General features: G+C 40.1%; 1 protein-coding gene and 1 non-coding gene across 4 annotated transcripts in view; both read left to right on the forward strand.

Annotated features, from left to right (window-relative positions):
* Positions 1-431: 431 nt before the first annotated feature.
* LOC120764896 (zinc finger RNA-binding protein-like) overlaps positions 432-24,119 on the forward strand; it is a 54,755-nt gene continuing 31,067 nt past the window's right edge. The window contains exons 1-7 of one of the 3 annotated variants that reach the window (XR_009208587.1): positions 432-672; positions 913-997; positions 10,462-10,744; positions 16,725-16,869; positions 17,625-17,843; positions 19,054-19,292; positions 22,327-22,518. Coding sequence is in view for 2 of the 3 variants with exons in the window: in XM_040089018.2 (XP_039944952.1) it covers positions 636-672; positions 913-997; positions 10,462-10,744; positions 16,725-16,869; positions 17,625-17,843; positions 19,054-19,292; positions 22,327-22,518 (1,200 nt within the window). In the remaining variant the exon portion in view is untranslated. The remainder of the gene's footprint in view (positions 673-912; positions 998-10,461; positions 10,745-16,724; positions 16,870-17,624; positions 17,844-19,053; positions 19,293-22,326; positions 22,519-24,119) is intronic. The other 2 variants (XM_040089018.2, XM_040089019.2) reach the window with 2 other exon arrangements.
* On the forward strand, positions 7,842-7,978 carry LOC120765015 (small nucleolar RNA SNORA66). Its single transcript, XR_005704345.1, has one exon. It is a non-coding gene; the product is annotated as a small nucleolar RNA SNORA66 (small nucleolar RNA).

Below are 24,119 nucleotides of genomic sequence, written 5' to 3' on the forward strand. Positions count from 1 at the left end.
ACTAGGAAGCATATACCCCCCCCCCCCCCCCCCCCCGACTGTCATTTTCACCCAAAGTTTAGACAGTCAGGCTTGTGCAGACCCATTTGTCTGTTTCAGGAGTCAAACCGATTAGCACACATCTTCCCTATCACTACTGTGGTGTGGGTTTGCAGGCAAGAATGAGAAACCGACCCTATCTTTGCAATATGAGTCCACGGGTACAGGTGCGGTGTGACTGTAGGTGTGACACGGGATGATGGAAGGAGGGAGAAAGGAGACAGGCAGGAGGATTAGTACGCGCACCGTTACTCTAAGAACAGCTCTTTCTCGCGCCCGGGCCTCAGCGATGGGAACTACAACCCCCAAGAGTCTTTGCAACATCAGGCGCAGGAGGATTCACGCCTCAAGTGTGGTGGCGGCCTACGCGACATCGAAGGTGCTCTTCTGCGAGCGGAGGCGTAGCCATTGGCTGAACTACAACTTCTAGCAGCCCTTCACACATCTCGCGCGTGCGCATGGCCTTGGTCCGGTCGCACTTTGCCGTTGTCGCCGTAGGTGTGTGTTGAGGGGGGAAGGGAGTGAGCGAACGCGGCGGTGAGGAGGGGTATGAGAGTTGAGAGTTCAACCGTCGTTGTCCCTGCTAGCTTGCACTCATGATTCCTATATGCCCGGTAGTTTCTTTCACCTATGGTAAGTAATGGCGCTCGATGTTTCTGTGAGTACGTGAGCGTGGGGGGAGTGGGGCGGCGGCGAAGGGGAGGAGATGCGGGCAGCGCGCGGGGCGGAGAAACGGTGGTCCTGAGGCTCCGTGTCTGACCTCGCGCGCATTTCTGTCTCTTGTCTGTCTGTCCTTTTCTCTCCCCGCCTCCTCCTGCCGGACCTCCTGTCATGGCCCCGACCGCTGCCGCCTCTTGGTTATCTTCGCCACAGTGCCCAGCCGCCTGGGAGAAGATGCCAAAATGGCCACCGGCAACTACTTTGGATTCACCCATAGCGGGGCTGCTGCCCAGTATAGGTAACCACCGCAACCCCTCCCTTCCCTCCCTCTGTCCTTGTCCGGAGTCACTTCCCTCTTCGCCTCCGGTTTCGTGTCCCTGACTGGGATCTCCCCGCCCCCTCGGGGTGAGTGCTCGGGACTGCTCCCTTCCTCCGCCCTGTGTGGGGCCTGCTTCTGCAACCTGCTCCTCCGCGATAGTTGTGCTTGGGACCCATCTGCTTATCTGCCTCTCCCGCAGGTGTGTTTTCTTATCCTGATAAGGACCTCCCTGTATCCCCAGTGGTGTGAGGGTGGGGAGGTGGAGCCGGACACCATGGAGGAGGCAGCATCAGATCCCAAGGCCCTTAAATTAAAATGGCCACTTACAGTCAACAACGCCAACAAGTTACTGTCTGCTGCCTCCTGGACACTTCTCCTTCAAGTGAAGATGCGGCTCGTTTCCCAAGTCTTTGCTTCCCCCTATGTCAGTGTGGGAGGATGGAATCCTTTTTAACACATTAAAATTACACCAACCCAACCTATGGGAGACTGGATAAATAAGGGAAGAGTAGAAGCACCAGAAAATACAGGGGACTGTCCCATTCCACTGAAGCAATGTTATAATTAATGTATCAGAAAGTAGAGAAAGTACTTTTGGAGCTATACACCTTTTAAAAAGATTTCCAACTTGGGTATCTAAGATCAGGAGCAGGTCTTCTAGTGGAGCTCAGGGACCTGTAACCATATATTTTGTATAGGTATGTTGCCTAAAATTTTTGTATCTTTGTACTCTTTGTGCATCCAAATTGTATGTCAGACTGTTAAAAAGTAATTGGTAGCATCTATTATCTCACTTTTTCTGAAATCAAATTACTTAATTTGGAAAACCCAGATACAATCACGAACATCATCACATTTTTGGCTTGTGTTGGAGTAGCACCTTGAAGTTCATATTTGAATCTTTGTTATTCATTTCATAAATTTATAATAAAGGCCTTCCTTGACTCCTAAGTCTTGGTTAATGGGAAAATAGTAGGATAAAACACATATATGAAATATGAGGGATTATTGGCAAATGAATGCAGATGTGTGCTACTGTTATCTAGCTAATCAAAATTGCATACCTGATAGTTTCAGGAATATACAGTTTTATGTGGGTCTTGGAATGACTCCCAAGTGATTATTTTCTGGAAATGGATATAGAATAAATTAATTTTCATTTACTCCAATGTATAATGGTTAAAGGAGAGGATTAAACTTAGATAATATTTTTGTTCTTTTTTTTGATTAGGTGCTCACAGTATGTTTATTTTTTACTTGACGATTGTGAAATTTGAAACTGGGTTGTCATGGGGTATGAAGGAATTTTTAAATAACACAGAGGATTTTTTTTTGTAAGTAAATAAATAATCTTTGAGTGAATAATAAACTGAGATCCATATATATCTGCAATTTTGAAGTGGAGAATAATTTTTTAAAATTGTTATTCCTTTTATTGTGGAGCTGAGGTGGTCTGTAGACTTAAGAACCTGAACAACTGATTTGAAATTTCCTTAAAACCATATAATTGGAATACAGTTCAAGTTCAAAACTGTTTTCATATTTAATCCTAAATGTATTCCTGAGAAAATGGAAAAACTGATTGATTGAAAGAAGCTTTTTTCCTTTGCTGTCAAAAGTACAAGATACTATTCCATTTATGTATCAGACTCTATCTATGTAAAAGACTCTATCCTATAAATGGCTGGTACATTTACCATGTCTGAAAGTGAAGAGACAAAGCACTTAGTGTTAAATCAGTCCTTTCATAAGAATGAATTGAATATTTTGAACAGAAAACACAGGAGTCAATGTCTAAAAGGGAGTTTATCTTAATGTAAGGCCATCATGATTTAATGAGAGAAGCATTAGATTATGCAAATACCAATACAGAAAATTTCTCTGAATATTGCAATACCTTTGTGCTAGTAGGGCTATTGCACCTAGGGTTATAAATCTACATGCAATGCAAAACCCTGTTACTTAAGTAACTATTAATCCATCTATTTACAAGCCTGAAATAAATGTGAAATTTGGTGATACTAGTCCTCTTTAGTTTGTATGTGCGTGTGCACTCTGTAGGCCACCTTAACCACTGTGTGTCTATTTAGTTTGATATGAACAATCTAATATTGGCTTGTTTTTCATGTGGAAAAAATATTAGCATTCTTGATTCACTGCTGGAGAAGAGGCATAATTATGCTTTTCTTTTGAAGCTGGCTGACTGAAATGTGGGGATGCTGATGGAGAGATAGGGACATTGGGAAATGTTTGGACAGAGAGGTGTGCAAATGTGATGGTCTCAATCTTGTGTTAAGATTTTGGTTCCTGTTAAGAAGATAAAGAACCTTTGAGCATCTGAGTTTCATCTTATGTTCATACCATGTACCTACTCTAATGAGACAGGTCACAGATGTGAGATTCTTGGGTAGGTAGGAGTGAATTGTTAACTTTGAATTGCTAAGTGTGGTGAGCCTTTGCAGGTAAAGGCAATTAATTGTAGCAGATAGGGTCCAGAGCCAATCACAATGTCTGTGAGTTTAGATTAGGATGCAGTCTTTTAGGTAGCCATATGGAAGTGAACTCTTGCAATTATAGCTAGTTTTGTATTCAAGTGCAGTGTATGATGTTACTGGATGTTCGAGACTGGTACAGAAATGTTATGACCCACCCTAGAAAGCAAGGGTAACCTAGGTTCTTGTTAATCCCTTGGGATGGATTAGAGTGAAATGACACTGATTGATGATTGTAAATATATACATATAGGTTTTATTTTAGGACAATTTGGTTGCAATGGAAAGCGCAGGTATGTAGGTATTTGGGTTATATATAGTAATATAGCAATATGAAAGCATGAAAATATAATTTAAGAAAATGTATAAGGGAAAAGAAAGAAAGGATAAGAGTAAGGGAACATATCACTACCCATGGATCTGCAATGAGACGACGCGATATCAGCGTCCCTTGGTCACAGTAGTGATCACTGTCTTGATCCATTGGAGGTGGGGAAAAAACCCTTGAAACGTGAAGTCAAATGGGTTAAAATATGCTCAGCCTGGGTGGGAATGCCCAGGTACTTCCCCTGGGGGGGAGCTTTCAGTCCTCTGGTGGAAGGCCTCAGAAATGAGTCTGGGGGCACTTTGGGGGTCTGATGGTTTATGACACCTAAGACATGACGTGTGCCTCTCACGTCAGCACAGTTAAGCCAGTTACGTCCCATCTGACCTGGAGTCTTGTGTCCAGTTCTGGACTCCCCAGTGCAAGAGAGACATGGACATATTGGAGAGAGTCCAATGAAAGGCCACAAAGATGATGAAGGGGCTGGAGCCTCTCACCTATGAAGAAAGGCTGAGAGAAAGAGCTGTGACTGTTTAGCCTAGAGATAAGAAGGCTCAAGGGGGATCTTGTTAATGTATATAAATACCTAAAGGAAGAGTGCAAAGAAGACAGAGCCAGGCTCTTGTCAGTGGTGCCCAGTGACAGGACCAGGGGCAATAGGCACAAACCAAAACACAGGCGGTTCCCTCTGGACATCAGAAAATGTTTTTTAAACTGTGAGGGTGGCAGCACTGACACAGGTTTCCCAGTAAACTTCTGGAGTCTCCCTCCTTGAAGATGTTCAAATAGTCTGGACATAGTCCTGGGCAACTGGCTCTTGCTGGCCCTGCTTGAACAGAATTGGACTCTCCAGATGTCTTTTCCAACCTCAGCCATTCTTTGATTCTGTGATTTTGACAAGGAAAATGTTAGTGGTTGATAGTTTTCAGGCAAACATAACATCTAAAGCTCAGTTCTTTTTGTCATGCATTATCATTGTGAACATGGCTGTTATCTAGACTTGAATAACATCAATGTTTTGATAATGAGCTGTCAATGGTGTGCAACCAAGTAAAGAGAAGTAGATGGATAATTTCTGCAAGATTATGAGCCAGTGTGGCCCTTCACTCCCCAGAAAATCAGATTGACATGGAATTGAAGATTAGTGTGGAGAAAAATACATGGTCACAGCTTGCTGCAATCAGCCTTATGTAGGAGGTTTAATATTGTGGTATTTTATAATATATGGCACTTTTTCTGATACTAATGTATCACAAACATCAGTATTTTCTATCACTAATGTCAGCAGAATTTAGTGTAGTTGTTATTCAAAGATTTGAGTCAAAGGTGTTTTAAAAAAGCCCAAACTTCTCTCATGCGCTGCAGTACAATAATTCTATGTAAAGAATTAGTTCTCTTGAATCCTTGAGGATTGTTAGGTAAGACGTGAAAGATGCGAGCAAGTTAGGTATACCTTGGGGTCTAAAACCTCTGAATAGAAGTGAGCTTATTTGGAAGGAGGAAGCAAAGAGCATGTCTCACTGAAAATGTTGGGATAAATTAAACTATCTAACACAATTTTTTTAGTATTAAGGAGTAGGCATTACTTTATTCTAGGCCAGGGTGCATAAGGGGATAGTTTCACCTAGGTGCACACAACTTTCAAAACTTTACTTATTTATACATTATTAGCAAACAAATTAATGTTAATTTGTTCTAAATTACATAATTCTCTTCATTAATTAGTATTCTATCTTCTATTGGTTATTGATTTCCCACTTCTCATGCTCATTAGTCCACGTTTTTCAGTCTTTTTATTATCTTTTTCCCAGACAGGGAGTCTGCAGCACATGTTGGATCGTCTTTGTTAGTCTCCTCTCCTGGTTACTTCAACATGTCCTTGGAGGGCTATAAATTCTGGATTCCAGGTGTCCAGCTTTTAAGTCCCTCAGACTTTGTTCATTGAAGCTTATCGGGGTTAGTTTAGCAAAACTTAAAGTTTCAGTGATCTAATAATCAAAGTCTAACAATAACAGTCTGTAAAAAAACCAAAACAACTTAGCTACATGCTGGCTAAAGTGAAAATTACACTGCTTATGATTATTTAAAGCAATTAATAAAGTTAATTAAAGCCATTCATTAGGAAAGTTATATAATTTCCAACACATAGGGAAATAGGGTTATGCAAGTAGTAGTTTAGGGCACGTAGGGAGAGATGAAAAACATTAGGTAAGGTGCTGGAAATGACCTGTCATTAACTAAAACATACATCTACAGAGCATGGAGAAGAACAATTGAGTGCAGCATGTAGCCTGTACACTGGCTGTGACTGTGATAGTGAAAATACAGTGAAATAGAAATCCAAGATGGAAGATGAGTATTGAAGAATGTGTGTTGTTCCTAGAAAATAGAAATTAAAGTGAGCTTGGTGGGGAAGCACTGTTACTATTATGATCAGCTAAAGAAATAGGTGTGGTATGAATAAAATAGATTCATTTTGAATGAAAATCTCTGGCAGAAGAGGTATTATTAAAGCAATGCAGCAGAGTAAGATTTGAAGCTGACGAGTCCTTTGCCTGTAACTTCTTAAGTCAAAGAATGATGTGTTTTGATAGTACGTTAAAATACTGTAAGAATTGTAATATGAAGTTTCCTTGAATTGACTGTTCACAAACTGGGTTTGCTTTAAGTAAATGTTGGTTTAGAACTTATTTGCTTTTGAAACAATCTTTCATAAACTTATGAAAAAAATTTTGACAGTGAGGGTGCTCAGACATTGGAACAGGTTGTCTAGAGCAGTCTTGGATTCTCCATTCTTGGAGATGATTAGAAACTGATTGGACACAAAGCCCTGGGAAAACTAATGTAACTTTGTTATTAGCTGGGCTTTGGGCACAGGGTTAGAACAGATGACCTCAATCTTTGTTTCAGCCTAAATTATTCTGTCATTTCTAAGTTCTGTCTAGTTAGTAAGGCCAGTTGGACTACATATCTTTTCATATGAAGAGCACTAGAATCCTTTGAACTCAAAGATGCTATTAAGGATATTAGAATTTATTTGGGGGAAGAGTTGATCTACAAAGAAAACTCACTAAGGTACCAGGTCAATCAGTTAGCTTCTCTGTCTGTTTCTAATTTGGTTCTACTTTTTCCCCACTATGTTAGGGGATTAAGCTAAACTGAATTACTTTCTTTGTTACAGTAAAGAGCACACGTTGTTTGTTACCATAGCTCAGCTGATATACCGTATTTCATTGTTGCTCTAATAGCTTGATCAAGTGTCTAAGTTTTTTGAGTCTTATTTATTAGGACTAAGTTGAAATACTTGATGTGGTGCAATATGGAAAATTATTACTTAAATTAGAGATTAGTAAAAGAATTGTAGAGAAGGAGATGGCAGAGGTGGTTAGTAGAATTAGAAGAGTGATTATCAAAGAGGAATAGTTGCAGTGGAGTACTCTAGGGATTGGTCTTGAGTCTTATTATTTATGGTGCGTTGTGATATTTGATGCAAAGGAAATATTGTCAATATACAGGTAACTTTACAAGAAGCTGCTCTGAGGAAGCTGGATTCTTTGGAAAGAAAGTCTGGAGTAGAGTGAGTGGCACAACTGAAACTTCATCTCAAATGATCCATACAATTCTTGCCATCTGTAGTAATGAAAGAATAGATAATACTAGGATATGTGCAATGAAAAATTGCAAGAAAGATTGATGGAAGAAGGAGCTAGCAAAATAGTTTGGAGGGAGGTAAGTTCATCTTGGCAAATGTGATGAGGCACTAATCACCAAACAAGGATTAAAATCTCTTGTAAGTTAAATGACAGTGACACAAAAATATTTTGATTATAAATTAATTACCTGAAAGTATCTGGTCATCTTTATGTTAAAAGGTTCTCAGTAAGACCATGGGGAGAAAAAGAAACATTAATTTAGGAAAGATGTTGATATGAATTTCTGTAACATAGCATAACATAACTTTTAAAAATGAAGTAGTAGTCAGTTCTAGAATATTTTTCTTGTGGTCTTGCAAACTTGGTCACTAGCTCTGCATGGTGTTGCAGAAGCAAGGGGAACAGATTTGCTAAAATAAACATGGTCATAGAATTATATTAGCCTTAGAAATCAAATTATTTGAGCTGCTAATTCTATACCATGATAAGGAACTTTGGTACAAAAACAGCACTGAAGAAATTAAACTGTCTGTTAGCAGAATCTTGTTAATAGTCCTGCTCATAATGATCACAATCTCTTCACAATATTAAACACTGAAAACTGTCAGGCAGCTTTAATCATATATATATATATATATATATATTCTGAGAACAAAAGCATTTTCGTTGATAGACATACTGTTACCTCATAGTGTGTTGTTAACACTGTATTGTATTTTGTAATAGTAACTTAAGCACAGTTTCATGAAACTTGAGACAGATTAATGCTTCCTGGGCAGGTCCCTGTTCTTTCTCTCTCTCCTATTATTTGATTATTTTCCTCTGCTTCCATATGTATAACTTATGTGGGTTCTAGCACTCAGCAGACTGTTTTGTGAGCTACAGTGTTTTTAACATTTCTACCACATTAGAAAATGAGCTCAGGAAAAAAAAATTAAAAATCTCATCATCTTCTGCTAGATTAATGAGTTAAATCAGTGCAATGACTAGCTTGACAAGTAACAGAACTAGCACTAGGGATGAAATAGGATGGCATAGCCAGGTTTGGTATGTGGGAGGAAGGAATAAGAGTGGGGAGGAAGACTTTTCCTTGTTGGCAGTATTAGACTGTTGATGCGTTCAAGTGCAGTTTGAGACAAAGTCTGCTGCCTGTTTTCCCAATGTAATGTATTTTTAGTATGTACATATGATAATGTGAACTACCTCAGAACGTATGAATATTTTACACTTCTGCATTGTTAGTTATGTAGATAATACAGCCTAATTTTATAGATTGTCATTCACTTTTACCATCATAAAATAGTCTTCCTGAATTTTCTGATGGAGTTTGATTTCTCACTTTAAACTGACAAAATAGATAAACTTTTTATATACATCAAGCAGTGGTGGGAGCTACACCGGAGTGTCAGGTCTTTTCCTTCCACTAGTATGCTAAAAAGTTGAAAATGAAATGAAACAATTGTGAGTACGACTCACAACTGAATTAAATTTGGATGAAATGCAAGTAGTTCTTAAAGCAAACAGGCCTAAGATGGGAAGAAGGTAGAGTCCAGGTATGTAAGTCCAATAATAATAACATTTTCTCTGTGTGTTTCTGCTGTAATTAAAATTACAAAATCAGTTTTTCTTTAAAAAAGTTATTAAAAGGCAGTTATGGAAATGTCTTTTGCAAAAGTAATAGTAACTATAGTTGAAAGGTGCTTTGTTTCTGATAGCTATGTCAGAGAGAATATTGCAGTCTTTAGGAAAGAAATACCGCAACTCGTTCCTTTTGGTTTTGAGTATAATCATGCTGAAATTCCACTTTGACACTGAGTATGTTTGCTTCCAAGATTTCATTTTTCTATTTTTTTTCTAAAAATTAGAGGATACTACCTCCTTGATAGGTATGGAATTGTTTTTGAACAATCTTTTAATAGTGCTATGGAGATGTGAAACTCTATAGAGATTCTAAAATATTGAAAATCAGTACAGGAAGTGTGCTAAAAATTTCATAATAAGCACTCAATCCCCTATTTCATATAATTGTTCCAGATAGTGATATTTTGCCCAGTTCACTTTATTTGTTTAAAAATAGCTATTATAGGATTTTAATAATAATGCAAAGTTATAAATCATTATAGGACAACAATATTAGTTTTCATTCAAATAATTGTCTTAGAAGCCATCAATTTTTATTTACACTATTAATATTTATTTATTCTTATTAAATAGCTATGTAGTAATGTTTTACCTGCACATTAAAGAGAAGCAAATTAGTCTCAGCATGTGCCTGGAAGATTGCCAGACCTCTGGTAGCAGTTGTATTCCTTGATTTGACTGCCCATTCTTTTGATGCTTCATGTTGTGAGGCAGTGGACTTCTGTATGAGTGAGTGGGGCCAGCTTTTATAATTTTCAATTTTTGTGGGAAAACTCCCACATCAGAAATATTTAAAGTGTCTCTTCCTTAAATTTAAGAGTTCTGAGCTATTTTTCACAGAAGTCTTTAAAATCTCATTACTTTAATATGACTTAATGAAAAACATTATGTGAGTGCATATCAGTAATGAGCTCTCACAGAAAAGCAGTATTTTTCTTAATTTAACAGTTATATCAGTTTTATTGAAGAACCACTAAAACACTTAAAAACCTTTTGGTCATGAAAAGATAACTGTGTAAGACTTCTGTATTATTTTGAATGAAAGGCTTGGGTTCTTTTCAAGCAGTGGAATACAGCTACCACCACTCCTTGCTAAGAAGAAAGTCATTGCCTGCATGATATATTTGCATTCACAGAAACTTCAGAATTATACAGCCTTTTTAATGGGGTGGATAAGAGGTAATAAAAGTAATTACAGTGTATGATGGCTGTTCCAGATCTGTTTGTAGAACAGAAAAGTATGACTCAAATCTGGGAGTTTGAAATGTTTAGGCATTAGATGAGTATGTTGGATTAATCTAATTATTTACTTACTGTCTTTTTCTAATGTAGCCAGCAGCCAGCTTCGGGTGTAGCTTATTCCCATCCAACTACAGTTGCCAGCTACACTGTCCACCAGGCACCAGTTGCTGCGCACACTGTCACTGCAGCCTATGCTCCAGCAGCAGCTACAGTTGCAGTAGCCAGGTCTGCTCCAGTAGCTGTTGCAGCTGCTGCAACAGCTGCTGCTTATGGAGGCTATCCTACAGCGCACACAGCTACAGATTATGGTTATACACAGAGGCAACAAGAAGCTCCACCACCACCACCTCCTGTCACTACGCAGAATTACCAGGTGTGTTTAAAAAAAAAAAAAATGCAATTTTTAAATGATATGTTAAAAGGAGGAGGCCTGTTTGGATAAGAGAATGTGGTGATATTTATATTTTTTCTTCCATGGCTCACAGCTAAAACTGTGATAGAATGTGAAGTGACTGCCGTCCCGTATGGTGCGTATAGAGGATTATCAGCAGTAATACTGCTAAGATTTAGACATTCACACAATAAACAATGTATTGACATTTATCTCCAAATGATTTTGTGAACTACTGCTGAAATACTTGTCTTGGCTAGCCTAACTGTCCAAGTGGCATGCAGTTAAATGGGTCATGGAACTGATTTAGATGAAAAAACTGTTCCAATAAAAATTTTCAGTGGGAGATAGAAGTAGTTCCCTTGTCAGATTCCTGGTTGCCACAGGAGCTCTAGCACCAAAAGTAGGAGGATAGAAGATTACTCTAGGAGAGGAACTGTCTTTTGAGTAGATTTTGGGTACCCTTTGTAAGACTACTGCCTACCATTGTGTGGCTACAGGCTTTTACAAAAGGAAACTGTTGTCTGTTTTCATCTCGCTCTGACCTTTACTTACATTTCTTTGCATTGAATCTAGCAGTTGTCAGCATTTGGGTGGGTCAGTTCAGGATAAGGATTCCACAGAAGGTTAACTAACTAAAAAGGGAACAGCATCTTTCCATGGGATTGACAGGCTTCTGCAGAATTTCCTTGGTTCTGCATAGTTGTGGTGCCAATGCAAGAGATGGATGTGGAATCATGTAGGGTGAGGAGAGATGTGATGGTACCTCAGACAACTTCCCGTTCTTACACTGGCTTAAATGTCTTATGAAACAACATCCTGTCAGTGACTGGTATTCCTCTTCAGAAATAAAGAAATTTAGCAGTACAAATCAGTGCTGCATCAGTTTTGCAGTTGGAAGATTTTGGTATGTAGTGGTTATCTTGGGACTTATTTAAGATAAGTGTTTACTCCAAAGAGTGAGAAGTTGCAGTCTTTTCTGTCTGTCTAAATTGACACAATGCAAGGGTATATACACATCAGTAACCCTAGCCCACTGGTTTCAATCAGATAGCTTAGATGCAGAAAGATGAGCAGTTTTATATGGCCAGGTAGTTTCCTATTAGAAATGTGAGCTTTATTTGTATTTCTATCAGCTTTTTTGCTACATTATCTAGACTCTAATTTGCATTTTTATTTGTTTAAAGCTACTATACTGTCACTGTATGTTATGAATTCCTTTGTATGGCTTTGTACTTTGTTACATATGGTAATGAACCAAAATATAGGAGTCTTTCCAGTAGCATGTTTATACATAATTACAAGGTTGTTAAACTACTCAGTTACTAGATGCATTCAGATAGAAAAGAGTCCCCTAAATTAAAGAAAAATTCTACAAGAAAGACATTGAAGCACTGGAGCACGTCCAAAGAAGGGCAGTGAAGATAGTGAAGGGTCTAGAATACATCTTCTGAGGAGTGGCTGAGGGAGCTAGGGTTGTGTAGCCTGGAGAAGAGGTTGAGGGGAGATCTTACTGCTCTGAAAAGAGGTTGTAGTGAGGTGGGTCTCAGTCTCATTTCACAAGTAACAAGTGACAACACAAAAGGAAATGGCCTCAAGTTGTACCAAGAGAGGTTTGGTTTGGATATTAGGAAAAATTTCTTTACAGGAAGGGTTCTAAAGCATTGGAACAGGCTGCCCAGGGAAGTGGTAGAGTCACCATTACTGGAAATGTTCAAAAACTGTGTGGATATGGTTTAGTAGTGAACATGGTGGTAGTGCTAGGTTAACTGTTGGACCTGGTGATCTTAGAGGTCTTTTCTAACCATAATGATTCTATGATTTCATTCATCAGCACCCCCAAGTCCTTGGCAGGGCTGCTCTCAATTTCTTCATTCTCCACCCTGTATTGATTCAAGAGATTGCCCAGACCCAGGTGCAGCACCTTGCACTTAGTCTTGTTGAACCTCATGAGTTTCCCATGGGCCACATCTTGGGCTTGTCCAGGTCACTCTGGATAGCATCCCATCCTTCAGGAGTGTCAACTGTACTGCTCAGCTTGGTGTCATCTGCAAACTTGCTGAGGGTACACTTTATCCTTTCATCTATGTCATTGATGAAGACATTGAATAACACTTGGTCCCAATACAAGCCCCTGAGGGACACCACTTGTCATCGATGTCCATTGGGACACTAAGCCATTGACAGCTATACTCTGGATGCAACCATCCAAGCAACTCCTTATCCACTGAACAGCCCACCCATTGAATCCTCTCTCCAACTGAGAGAAAAGGATATTGTGGGGGACCATGTCAAAGGCTTTACAAAAGTCTAAATAAAGGACATCTGTAGCCCTTCCCTCATCCACTGATGGAGTTACTCCACTGTAGATGGGCACTAGGTTGGTCAGACTTGCCCTTGGTGAAGCCATGCTGATTGTCCCAAATCACCTCCCTGTCTTCCATGTGCCTTAGCAGAACTTCTAGGAGGATCTGTTCCAGGATCTTCCCGGGCACAGATGTGATGCTGACAGGGTAGTAGTTCCCAGGGTCTTCCTTTCTACCCTTTTTAAAGATGGGTGCAATGTTTCCCTTTTTCCAGTCACCTGGGACTTCACATGACTGCCATGACTTTTCAAATATGATGGAGAATGGCTTGGCAACTACATCAGCCAATTCCCTCAGGACTCTGATTCATCTCATCAGGTCCTATAGACTTATGTATGTTCAGGTTCCTCAGGGGGTCATGAACCTGATCTTCTCTTACAGTGGGAGGGACTTTGCTCTCCCAGTCTGTCTTGCAGTCTATCCACTTGAGAAGTGTGGGAAGAGAAGTTGCCATTGAAGACTGAGTCAACAAAGCTATTGAGTACCTCAGCTTTTTCCTCATTATTATTGAGAGTTTGCCAGTCTTGCTTATCAGGAGTGGTACATCTTCTTTGACCTTCCTTTTCTGGCTGACATACCTGTAGAAGTCCTTCTTGTTATTCTTTGCCTCCTTTGTTGAGTTCAGCTCCTGCTGCACCTTGGCCTTCCACACATCATCCTGACATAACCGGTGTCCTGATATGTTTTCCAGGACACCTGTCCTTGATTCCACTGCCTGTGCATTTCCCTCTTGCCCTTTAGTTTGACTCAGCTATGCTGGTCTCTTGCCTTCTTTGCCTGACTTCTTGTGCCTGGGGATTGCAAGCTCTCTTTGCTCAATGGAAGACTTCCTTAAAGATCTGCCAGCTCTGTTCTGCTTCTTGTCCCTGAGGGAAGTTTCTCAGAGGGATCCTATTGACTAACTCCTTGAACAGCTGGAAGCTTAGTTTCCTAAAATTCTGGGTCTTGACTCTGCCTGACCCATATTCCTCAGGACTGCAAATTCCACGAGTGCATGATCACTGCAGACCAGGCTGCCTCCAATCTTGATGACCCTCATTAGCTCACACTGGTGACCATCAGGTCCAGTAACACATCCCCTCTGGTAGTGCTATGTATTACCTGGCTCAAGAAGTTATCCTCCATGCATTCCAGGAGTCTCCTGGATTGCCTACAGCTCCCTGTGCTACTTTCCCAGCTGATGTTGGGGTGATTGAAGCCCCCTAGCAGGACAAGAACCTGCAACTGCAATGTCTTCTGTAGCTGGAGCAAGAAGTCTTCATCAATAGGCTTCTCCTGATTGAACAGCCTGTAGTAAACACCAACCACAGGGTTCCCTTTTTCAGCTCACTCTGTATTTCTCACTCAAGCTTTCAACCTTCTCATGGCTGTTCTTCAGAGACAGCTCTTCATAATCTATCCATTTATTGACAAAGGGGGGAAACCCCTCTACCCCTTCTGAACAGCCTGTAGCCACTGATGACCACACTCCAGTCATGGGAGTTGTCCCACCAAGTTTCAGTAACAGCAACAAGGTTGTAGCTTTGTAGCAGCATGGAGACTTCCAACTCCTCCTGTTTGTTGCCCATGCTGCATGCATTGGTGTAAAGGCATCTCAGCTGGGCTGTCAGCATGTCACCTTTTTGAGAGGAATACTCCTCCCTTGAGGTGTTTCCCTGGCGGTTTCTATTACCTCAGGTGTTGCAGCAGCCCTCTTGTTAGAGGGTAGAAATGAGCCGAGACACAGACTACTTGTTTATCACAGCATGAAAAAGGTCTTCTGTTTATTCCTCTTCACAATTCAGTTATCCTGACTCCAGCTGCTCACTGACTGGCTACAGCAAGCCCCCACTGTAGATTTCCCTTGCATGTATTTCCTTGCAGCCTCTGACCGCAGGCTTTTACCTAGCTAGACTTTGACTGCAGGTTCCAACAGTAGGCTCTAACTGCAGACCCAGACTGACCTCACAGCACTGATTCTCCCTCCTGTTTGGCCAGTCCTCTAGGCCTTCTGGATTGTTCCCTCAGTATCTCTTTCCTCGGGATCCTTCCTCAGAGTCCTTTCCTGACCAGCCAACCCACCCCTTTTATCACACTTATCTTTATTGGATACAGCTGTGACTTATCAGGGGTGAGGCTGTTTTGGGTAATTAACACAGCTGTGACTCATTAGGGGCGAGGTCACCTGCAATCCCTTCTCCTATACTCAGGAGGCCCTGGCTCATCTCTGTAAGTCAAGTGTGCTTCAGTGTGGCTAGCACATCTCAGAGTCACTGGCTGAAGGCCCTCGCTACCACTCCATCCCTCTAATCTTGATATGTTGTCCCATAGCTTGTCAAGGACAAGCCTGATATTATCCCCCTCCCCCATTATGTCTGGTTTAAAGCTCTATATCAATGAGTGCTGCTAGCTCCTGAGCAAAGACCCTCTTCCCCTTTTGAGAAGGGGGAATCCCATCTGATTTCAGCATGCCTGGTGTCATGTAGGCCATCCCATTATACAAACATGTGAAATTGTGGCATTGACACTAGCCATGGAGCCATGTATTAGACTGGGCTCATCTGTTTCTTCCAGTGTCTCTGCCCACAACTGGGAGGATAGAGGAGAAAATAACCTGTGCTCCAGATTCCCTTACCAGCTATCCCAAGGTCCTGAAGTCTTTTGACAGCCTTTGGACTACGTAGTGTGATTTCATCACCAGCCATGTGGAAGACCAATAATAGGTAGTAGTCTGAGGCTGTACCAGGCTAGAGAACTTTCCTGGTCATGTCTTTAACCTGGGCCCCAAAGAGGCAGCACACTTCCCTAAGAGGAGGGTCCATCCACCATATTGTACCCTCTGTTCACCTTAGAAGGCAACTGCCTACAGCTGCAACCTGTCTTTTCCTCGTGGAGGTGGTCGTTATACAGAGGGTAGCCCTTTCTGACTCTGGCAACACCTCTGGTGTAGATGGACCTCCATCCTCATCATCCTTTGACTGGCTTTCCACATCTTCGTACCTATTGTACAGAGGTACCTGGGAGGATGAGGTGGGCAAGGAGGGGACTCACCTGCTGCCCCAAGTGAGGACTTGCCTCCATTCACCCCTTTTCTTTGAGCTACTGCCTTCTACCTCCTCAAAGGGAAAAGTATAGGACCCCCTTGATACTGGTTTTTTTTTTTCTGGTGGCTCTTCCTGTCTTAGGGAGGGCCAAGCCATGGTTCCATGTTTTTAATCTCGTGAATATATTGTGGTTTGTGGAGATCTGTGGTGTTTTTTTCCTTCATATTTTACAGGAATGCAGTCCGATATCATCATTATAAAAAACTAGTGTGCATAGAGTTGCTTTTTGGTAACAAAAATAATTTGGAAGGGAAAAAGTCATTTAATAGCATGAGATTAATTCCTATATTATGTCTGAAAAAGACCATTCAGGGTTGTCTTCAGGCCTGAAGTATCTGTAAGCATAAATTTAATTTCTTTAATGCATATATTGGTATATAATGTATCTGTAAATATTTTTAAAATCTACTTAAGTAGAACAGAAGAAAAATCTTTGACTCTGCTTATGATTCTTATTATTCCAGATATATACTTAAGGAGAAATTTGATGGGTTTTCTTTTTTGAATTTTTAGGATTCCTATTCTTATGTTCGATCTACTGCCCCAGCTGTAGCTTATGACAGCAAACAATACTATCAACAACCAACAGCAACTGCTGCGGCTGTGGCTGCTGCTGCCCAGCCTCAACCTTCAGTGGCTGAGTCATACTACCAGACAGGTATGTGGCATGATTCAAACTCCTGTCATTATATACAGTCTGTACACTATTTTAATAGCTTAAAAATATATCTTTGCATATTTCACATTATCAGATTTATTTATTGTTTTGACATGTAGTCCCTGTCAACGTGTAGAAAAAACTCGATGCTCCTAGAACTTGAACATAATTGTGATGTTGCCATAAGTAACTATCTTTGAGGTTTGAATTGTTATTAATACACTCAAAATGTACTTCTAGGCAAACATTTTTGCTGAAGTAGGTTGAAAAAGTCAGTGGTGGGTTCAGATGCTAACTTGGTTAGAAAGACTTTTTTAAAAAATTCTTTAGTTTATATATAGTTCTTTAATTATTGGTATCATAAATGCTACAAAACATAAATCCTATTTACTTTTTTTTACTATAATTAGAAATAATAGCAAAGTTTAGATGTACTTTGGTTTTGTGTGTACTCTAGTAAAGCCATTGAAGGAGAAGGTTGTTTAAAAACATGGCAGCACAGTTAAAAATATGTAAATAAACCTGAGGCTTGCTAGTGTGAGCTTCGATGTGATTAAACCATTGTGGGATATATGGTAGCTGAAGCATAACCATTACTGTAAAAAAACAAACAAAACCCAATCAAACTAAAACAAAACCCACTTGTTAATGTGTTTATTCCCTAGCGTATCATTAAGTATCGCTTAATATGGTTTGCATTTCATTCAACTAAAGCATATCAATGTTCGTACACTTCTATTTTCTATCCTAATTAGCTCCAAAAGCAGGATATAGCCAAGGGACAACTCAGTATACCCAAGCCCAGCAAACGCGACAAGTGACAGCTATAAAACCTGCAACCCCAAGTCCAGCAACAACTACATTTTCTATATATCCAGTATCCTCTACTGTGCAGCCGGTAGCAGCTGCAGCTACTGTTGTTCCATCGTATACTCAAAGTGCAACATACAGTACAACAGCGGTTACTTACTCTGGTAAGAATTTTGCATATTATATTGCTGGGATCTTTGCATTTGTTACAGGAGAGGATTTAAATACTCAGCATTTTAGCAGCTTATGTTCAATTACATCATAGTCTACTGAGAAATATCAACCAGTTAAATCATAATGGCAAAATATTTTTATGTATCTTTAAAAGAAGTTTGATGCTTGTATGTGCCTATTTTGTTACATGAGAGAATATACCAGGTGTTGGCATTGCTACATGCACAAGTGTTTTGTGACTTACTGTAAAGTTTGGAGAGAAAAGATGGGGGATAGAAAAAATAAGGAAACACAAATATAACCCAGGGAAATTTGGAGCATGCTGCCATCAAGCAACAATTACTGAGACAAGGAGGAGCAGTCAAATATAAATCTTGTAAGTTTGGGTTGTCTCGATCTAAGATGGGAGGAAAATGGGTGCTACAAAGACTTTCCTTCAAACACTAGAAATCCAAAAAGTTAAAGGTTAGAAGATGTTAATTTTATGGCCAGATGGTAATCAACTGGCATATTATAGCTACCTTGAACTATTTGTTTTGGTTTGTTTTCAGTTTAAAAAGGGATTGTAAGACTTCGTTGATTAGAGGATTAAAATAGTTGAACGAGTAGATGTATAAAGTTTATGTGAAAACTGGCTCAAAAGGTATGAAAGCCCAGTTTCCTTGATTTGCTAAAGTTTGATACTAGAAATCAAGGAGTGTCTAGACAGGGTGTGCTGCAACACACTTGAAATAGAACAGCTAATGCTATTGCATTCTATCTTTTATCTTATTTTATTTTTTTTTCCTTAGTCTACATATCTGTCCTTTTCTGTTTGGAACTTAAACAGTAAATCTGGCTCTGGAAGACTGCTTATTTCAAGTGACCTTTGATAAATCTTTTATTAAAATTCTTGTTGCGTCATACTCAGTCTTACCAGATGTACCAGGAAATTTCACATATTCTTTAGGTATGCTTTGATATATTTAACAGAATAGTGTATCTGCAAAGTTTTGTCTAAAATCAAATATACTCCTGATACAAATGGCATGCTGTGTACTTGTGTACTGTGAAACATCAAGAAAAATTCAGATTGCCTGACAAGATCTCAATAAATCATTTATAGCTTATTCTGTTATGCAATATGCTTGGAATTAGTGTATTATGTAATTGATACATGATGTACAGTGATGTAACATTTATTTTATTTTGATCTTTGAGGTACCTCTTATTCTGGCTATGAAGCTGCAGTATATTCAGCTGCATCATCCTATTACCAGCAGCAGCAGCAAAAACAGGCAGTGGCAGCAGCTGCTGCTGCTGCAACAGCTGCTTGGACAGGGACCACCTTTACTAAAAAGGCACCATTCCAAAATAAGCAACTGAAACCAAAGCAACCTCCCAAACCGCCCCAGATCCACTACTGTGATGTTTGCAAGATCAGCTGTGCTGGACCACAGGTACCTATATTATGTAATATCCTGCTATATGCTTTAGTCATAATTTTTTCAGCTAAAAAAATGGCCCCTTTAAGAATATTTGTTAATTTTTAAAGACCTGATTCTATACTTCTACTAAAGGAATAATTAAATGAAAATGTATGCTATGATAGAAAGAGGCCATATGAGAAGACAAAAAGATGTATCCCCTTAGCTTGTACAGAGAAGCTTCAGCTGTGCTTTGGACTCCAGAAGTATTCTAAACTTTGAATTTTATTTTCTTTTTAACATAGCAAACTTCTTAGAAAATACTTTTTTCAAAACTTTGTGAATGGTTGTCAGGGTTTGACTCTGGCTAGAAGCCAGGCACCCATGAAGAACCATTCACTCATTCTCCTCTGTAGCATTGTGGCAGGATCGTGAAATGCTGCTACATTCTCGAAGCGTCTCCTTCAGAAGCCACTCAGAGCAGGCCACAGAAACAACCATTTTAAGTCCATGCACACATACATGCCTCAGTGGAGGAAAGACAGGAAGGGCCCTCCTGTATGATATTTTCCAGCAAGGTTGAAGGAAGCAATCCAAGGTAGATTGGCAGTAGTTTTGCAAGACACCATGAAGGAAGTCTTCTCTTTCAACCTAGGCAGGGAACCTCTATGGTAAATCTTTCCAGGGCAAAGCCTGGAAGTTTCCCTGAGGGGGTTTTTAGGGTTACCACACTCCTGCTATAGCTGAGCAGAGGAGGGGGAAAGAAAAACTAAAAGGCTCATGGGGTGAGATAAGAATTAGGAGAAAACACTCTTAAGGGCTAAACAGGCTCAACACTTAAAAGGTATAAAGAAAAAATTATTAACAGAATTAAAAGATGATAATGAGAAATAAAATAAACCTCTAGAACATCTTCTCCCTCCCCCCAAGCCCTTCTTTCCTTCCCACCAAGAGTGCAGGGACACCAAACATGGGGGTTTTAGTCAATTTTTCGCTTCTAAAATTCTTCCTTCAGTTTGCTTAGGGAGAGGAGTCTCTTCTGCTATGCTGTGGGGTCCTTCCCACGGGAAACAGTTCTCTGTGAATTTCTCCAACATGGTTCTAATTTTTGCAAGTAGCAGTCCTGCTCAACCTGCTACAACATGAGTCCTTCCCACAGGCAAACAGTCTTCCCACAACTGTTTGTGTGGGTCAATTAGGTCATGGGGTATAGTCTTTTAAGGATGAGCTGTTCTAGTTTCAAAGCAAGGATCCTCTTCCTCTATTCCTGGAAGCAAGGGTCTTCTCTCTCTGCTCAAGTTTCTCACTAAATTACAGTCTTTCAGCATCCACACACTCCAGTGTGAGTATCTTTTCTCACGGGCTGTGGGTGGACTTCTACGTTCCCTCATGCACTTCATGAATTACAGGGAAAAAACCCAGTTTGTTGTATTATAGTCCTCACCATGGCTTGCAGAAGAATCTCAGCTCTAGTGCCTGGAGCACCTCCTCCTCCCCCTCCCTCCTTTTTCATCGACCTTAGTGTCGCCATATTGTTCTTACATGTCTTCACCTTTTCCTTTTCTCTGACTTGGGAGAAAATTGGCGTCCATAGGTTCGTTTGTTCTCAAGTTCTATCAACTGAAAAGTTTTTATAGAGTTCTACAGCGCTGAAAGGTTGATCCTGTCCAGGCTCTGCATCAGGGAATTGCTCACCATGCCTCTCACTGTTGGTCACGTGGTCCCTGCCGGCACTGCACGAGCCGCACTGGCTGCTGGCTCCAGTCAAAGCCTCTCCTCATGCAGGGCACCAAAAAGGAAAAACTGCTGCTGCTGCTTCTGCACTTCTGTTCGCAGCATGGCCAGCTAAAAGTGGCTAAGCAAGTAAAGTTCATTGCGAGCCATGCCAAGATGGCAGCGGCTGCATGGCACCGCCCCAGCTGCACCAATTCCAGCCATGTGGCTGATCCTGGCCATGTGGCTGCTCCTGGTGCCAGGATGGTGGCAGCTGCACAGCTGCCCCCAGGCACATAAGCGCTCCTGGCACTGGCCCCAGCTGCATGGTTTCAGTTGCGTGGCTGCTTGCGGCACTGGAATAGCCCCCCAGCGGCATGGCCTCAGCAGCCGTACCAGAAAAAGCCCCGGCAACTCGGGGAAGGGGCCTGGTGGCCCCCTCACCACCACTTGGAGGGGAGGAAGAAAGAGAGATTGCGTGTGGTTTTTTTGTTCTTAAATATGTCATCACAGAGGCATTACTAACTTCTCTAATTGGGCCAGCCAGTATGTCTATCGTCAAAGTCTTCAGGGATTGGCTCTGCTGGACATAGAGAGAAGCTTCTCAAAACTTCTCAGAGGCAGCCTCTGTGGCTTCCTTCGCCCCCACTAAAAGCCATGTGTTAAACTAACACAGTGGTAATCCTGAAAATGTATTAATTTTATTCCAGCATCCCAGTTTAATTTCAAAGGGAATACAAGTGCATAAAAAGTAGATATTGATTCATGAAGTGTTTGTATGTGTGTTTGGCAAAACAATTTTTACTCTTTAGGTAAATTTGTCATTATTTCCCATTCCGTCTGCTCCATAGATTGCCAGTGTTAGTATAGGAACAAATAACAACTTCTGTATTTTATTTTCAGCGCAGCTTTATTTATGCACTACCTTTTTTTTAATTTACTTTTTTAGTTATCTGGATACATTTAATAACTGTGGTCTTGCAGTTTGAGGAAAATTCAAAATCAAGAATTATTCAATGCACTGTAGGAAAATGCAACTGAGACAGTTTTCTGATCTTATCAGGCTTTCAATGGTAATATATGTTGACCAGTACTTGACTGAGGAAGTGAGAAGGTAGAGGAGTAAAGACCATATTGTATTACCTAAAAGTGGAATCCTGGTCGTGAAGAAAATATCTTAGTTTTAGAAGTGGCCTGCTTATGCCTTAAAACATGTAATGGAGAAGCAGTGTTCAGTGTAGGAAGTATTTTTCATACAAAGCATGTGTTTTATGCTATGCTCTATATTACATGTATCACATGAATGATGAACGAACAGTACAAAACCAGCTGTGTGTATTTTTTATTTAAACAGACTTATAAAGAACACTTAGAAGGCCAGAAACACAAAAAGAAAGAAGCAGCATTAAAAGCTTCCCAGAACACCAATAACAGTGGTACTTCTGCTCGTGGAACTCAGAATCAGTTGCGCTGTGAGCTTTGTGATGTGTCTTGTACAGGAGCAGATGCTTATGCTGCCCATATCCGTGGAGCCAAACATCAGAAAGTAAGAACTTTCTCTTGTCTATATTATACAAGTCAGTCATATATTTCTTGCCATCATTTTTCTCATCTTAGGAGAAAATATGCAGAAACAATATAATTAGAATTTTGTTTAAAGGCATTTAGTTCTGCTTTTTTGTTTCAAAATTAAACTCACTATTAGAAGGGCCTTGTTGGGAGAAAGGGGGAAAACATATTGCCACAGCATCAAGGAGAAGAGGATGTATTGGGAAAGGTTTGTAAATTGTAGGAAGAAGGTATAGAGTATAATGGGGAAAAGTGTCAATGAGGACATGCAGTAGCATGCTTGTGCCCCCTAACACTTTTCAAGACTTCTCTTGACATTCTTATTTGGCACTGTGAAGCTCTCTGTTCTTTGAAACACTGTAAACTGAATTGGTGCCAAGGGATGGGATTATTATGTGCCACTTTTTGGTATTTCTTGCAAAAAAAAAAAAAAAGGCATATGGAAACAAGGAACAATGTCCTGTAGTAGATTTTATGAGTATGTTTAAAGAGTTTTGGTAAGCATGCTTTCCCTATTGTCTATGTGCAGTTAGGTGAGCATTTTAGAATAAAGACTGAGCTGCACTGTGAACCCCTGTGACCTGCGTTCTAAATTTGGTCATATGACAATAAATGAAATGGCGCAGTGTAGAATGTGTGTTTAGATATTACAGATTTTCCTCAAAGCTATGGAATTATTAATGTAAATAACAAAGTATTAATATTCAGCTTTTATAGCCTTTTGTATCTCAGAACACTGTACAAAGTGGCATCAGTAATGTCATTCCTATTCAAGTAAATAAATCTCATAGCAAATTTAAAATAATTTTCCAAATATTATTTTTTGTTAGTAGAAGAACAAAAAATATAATTTACATAGATTTGCCTAGTGTTTGTTCTTTCATTAGTGAAGTTGAGTCATTAAATTTTTGGGTTGTGCCCAGTAACTCCATAGGTGTATGGAGTACAATAATATATTATCTTTGTATATTTGGATGTCCTTTGTTCTTCCTCAGAGATAGTTGCTAACTAAGTTAGGTTGTCATCAGTGTAAAAATGAAATCTCAAAGGACTTTTTCTTTGGTACACTGAATAATCTTGCGCATTCTACTGGGAAAACAGTAATCTGGAAGAGTTGCTTGAACTTTCATTTGTAATATTATGTGACATTAATATGTCGGTATTCTGATGAGGAACATGCTTAAAATAAGAATAAAAAGCTAAGAAGTGTATTTATACACTTGTATGCATATCATAGAATTATTTAGGGTGTAAAAACCTTCTAAGATCATTGACTCCAACCATTAAACTAACACTGCCAAGTCCACCACTAAACCATGTCCCTAAGCACCACATCTACATGTCTTTCATGACTTTTAAATCCCTCCAGGGATGGTGACTCAGCCACTTCCCTGGGTAGCCTCTTCCAATGCTTGACAACCTTTTCAGTGAAAAAATTTTTCCTAATATCCAATCTAAACCTCCCCTGGCACAACTTGAGGCCATTTCCTCTTGTCTTATCTCTTGCTACATGGGAGAAGAGACCAACACCCACCTGGCTACAGCCTCCTTTCAGGTAGTTGTAGAGTGATAAGGTCT

The sequence above is a fragment of the Hirundo rustica genome, chromosome W (assembly GCF_015227805.2).
Source record: "Hirundo rustica isolate bHirRus1 chromosome W, bHirRus1.pri.v3, whole genome shotgun sequence".
Lineage (NCBI taxonomy): Eukaryota > Metazoa > Chordata > Aves > Passeriformes > Hirundinidae > Hirundo > Hirundo rustica.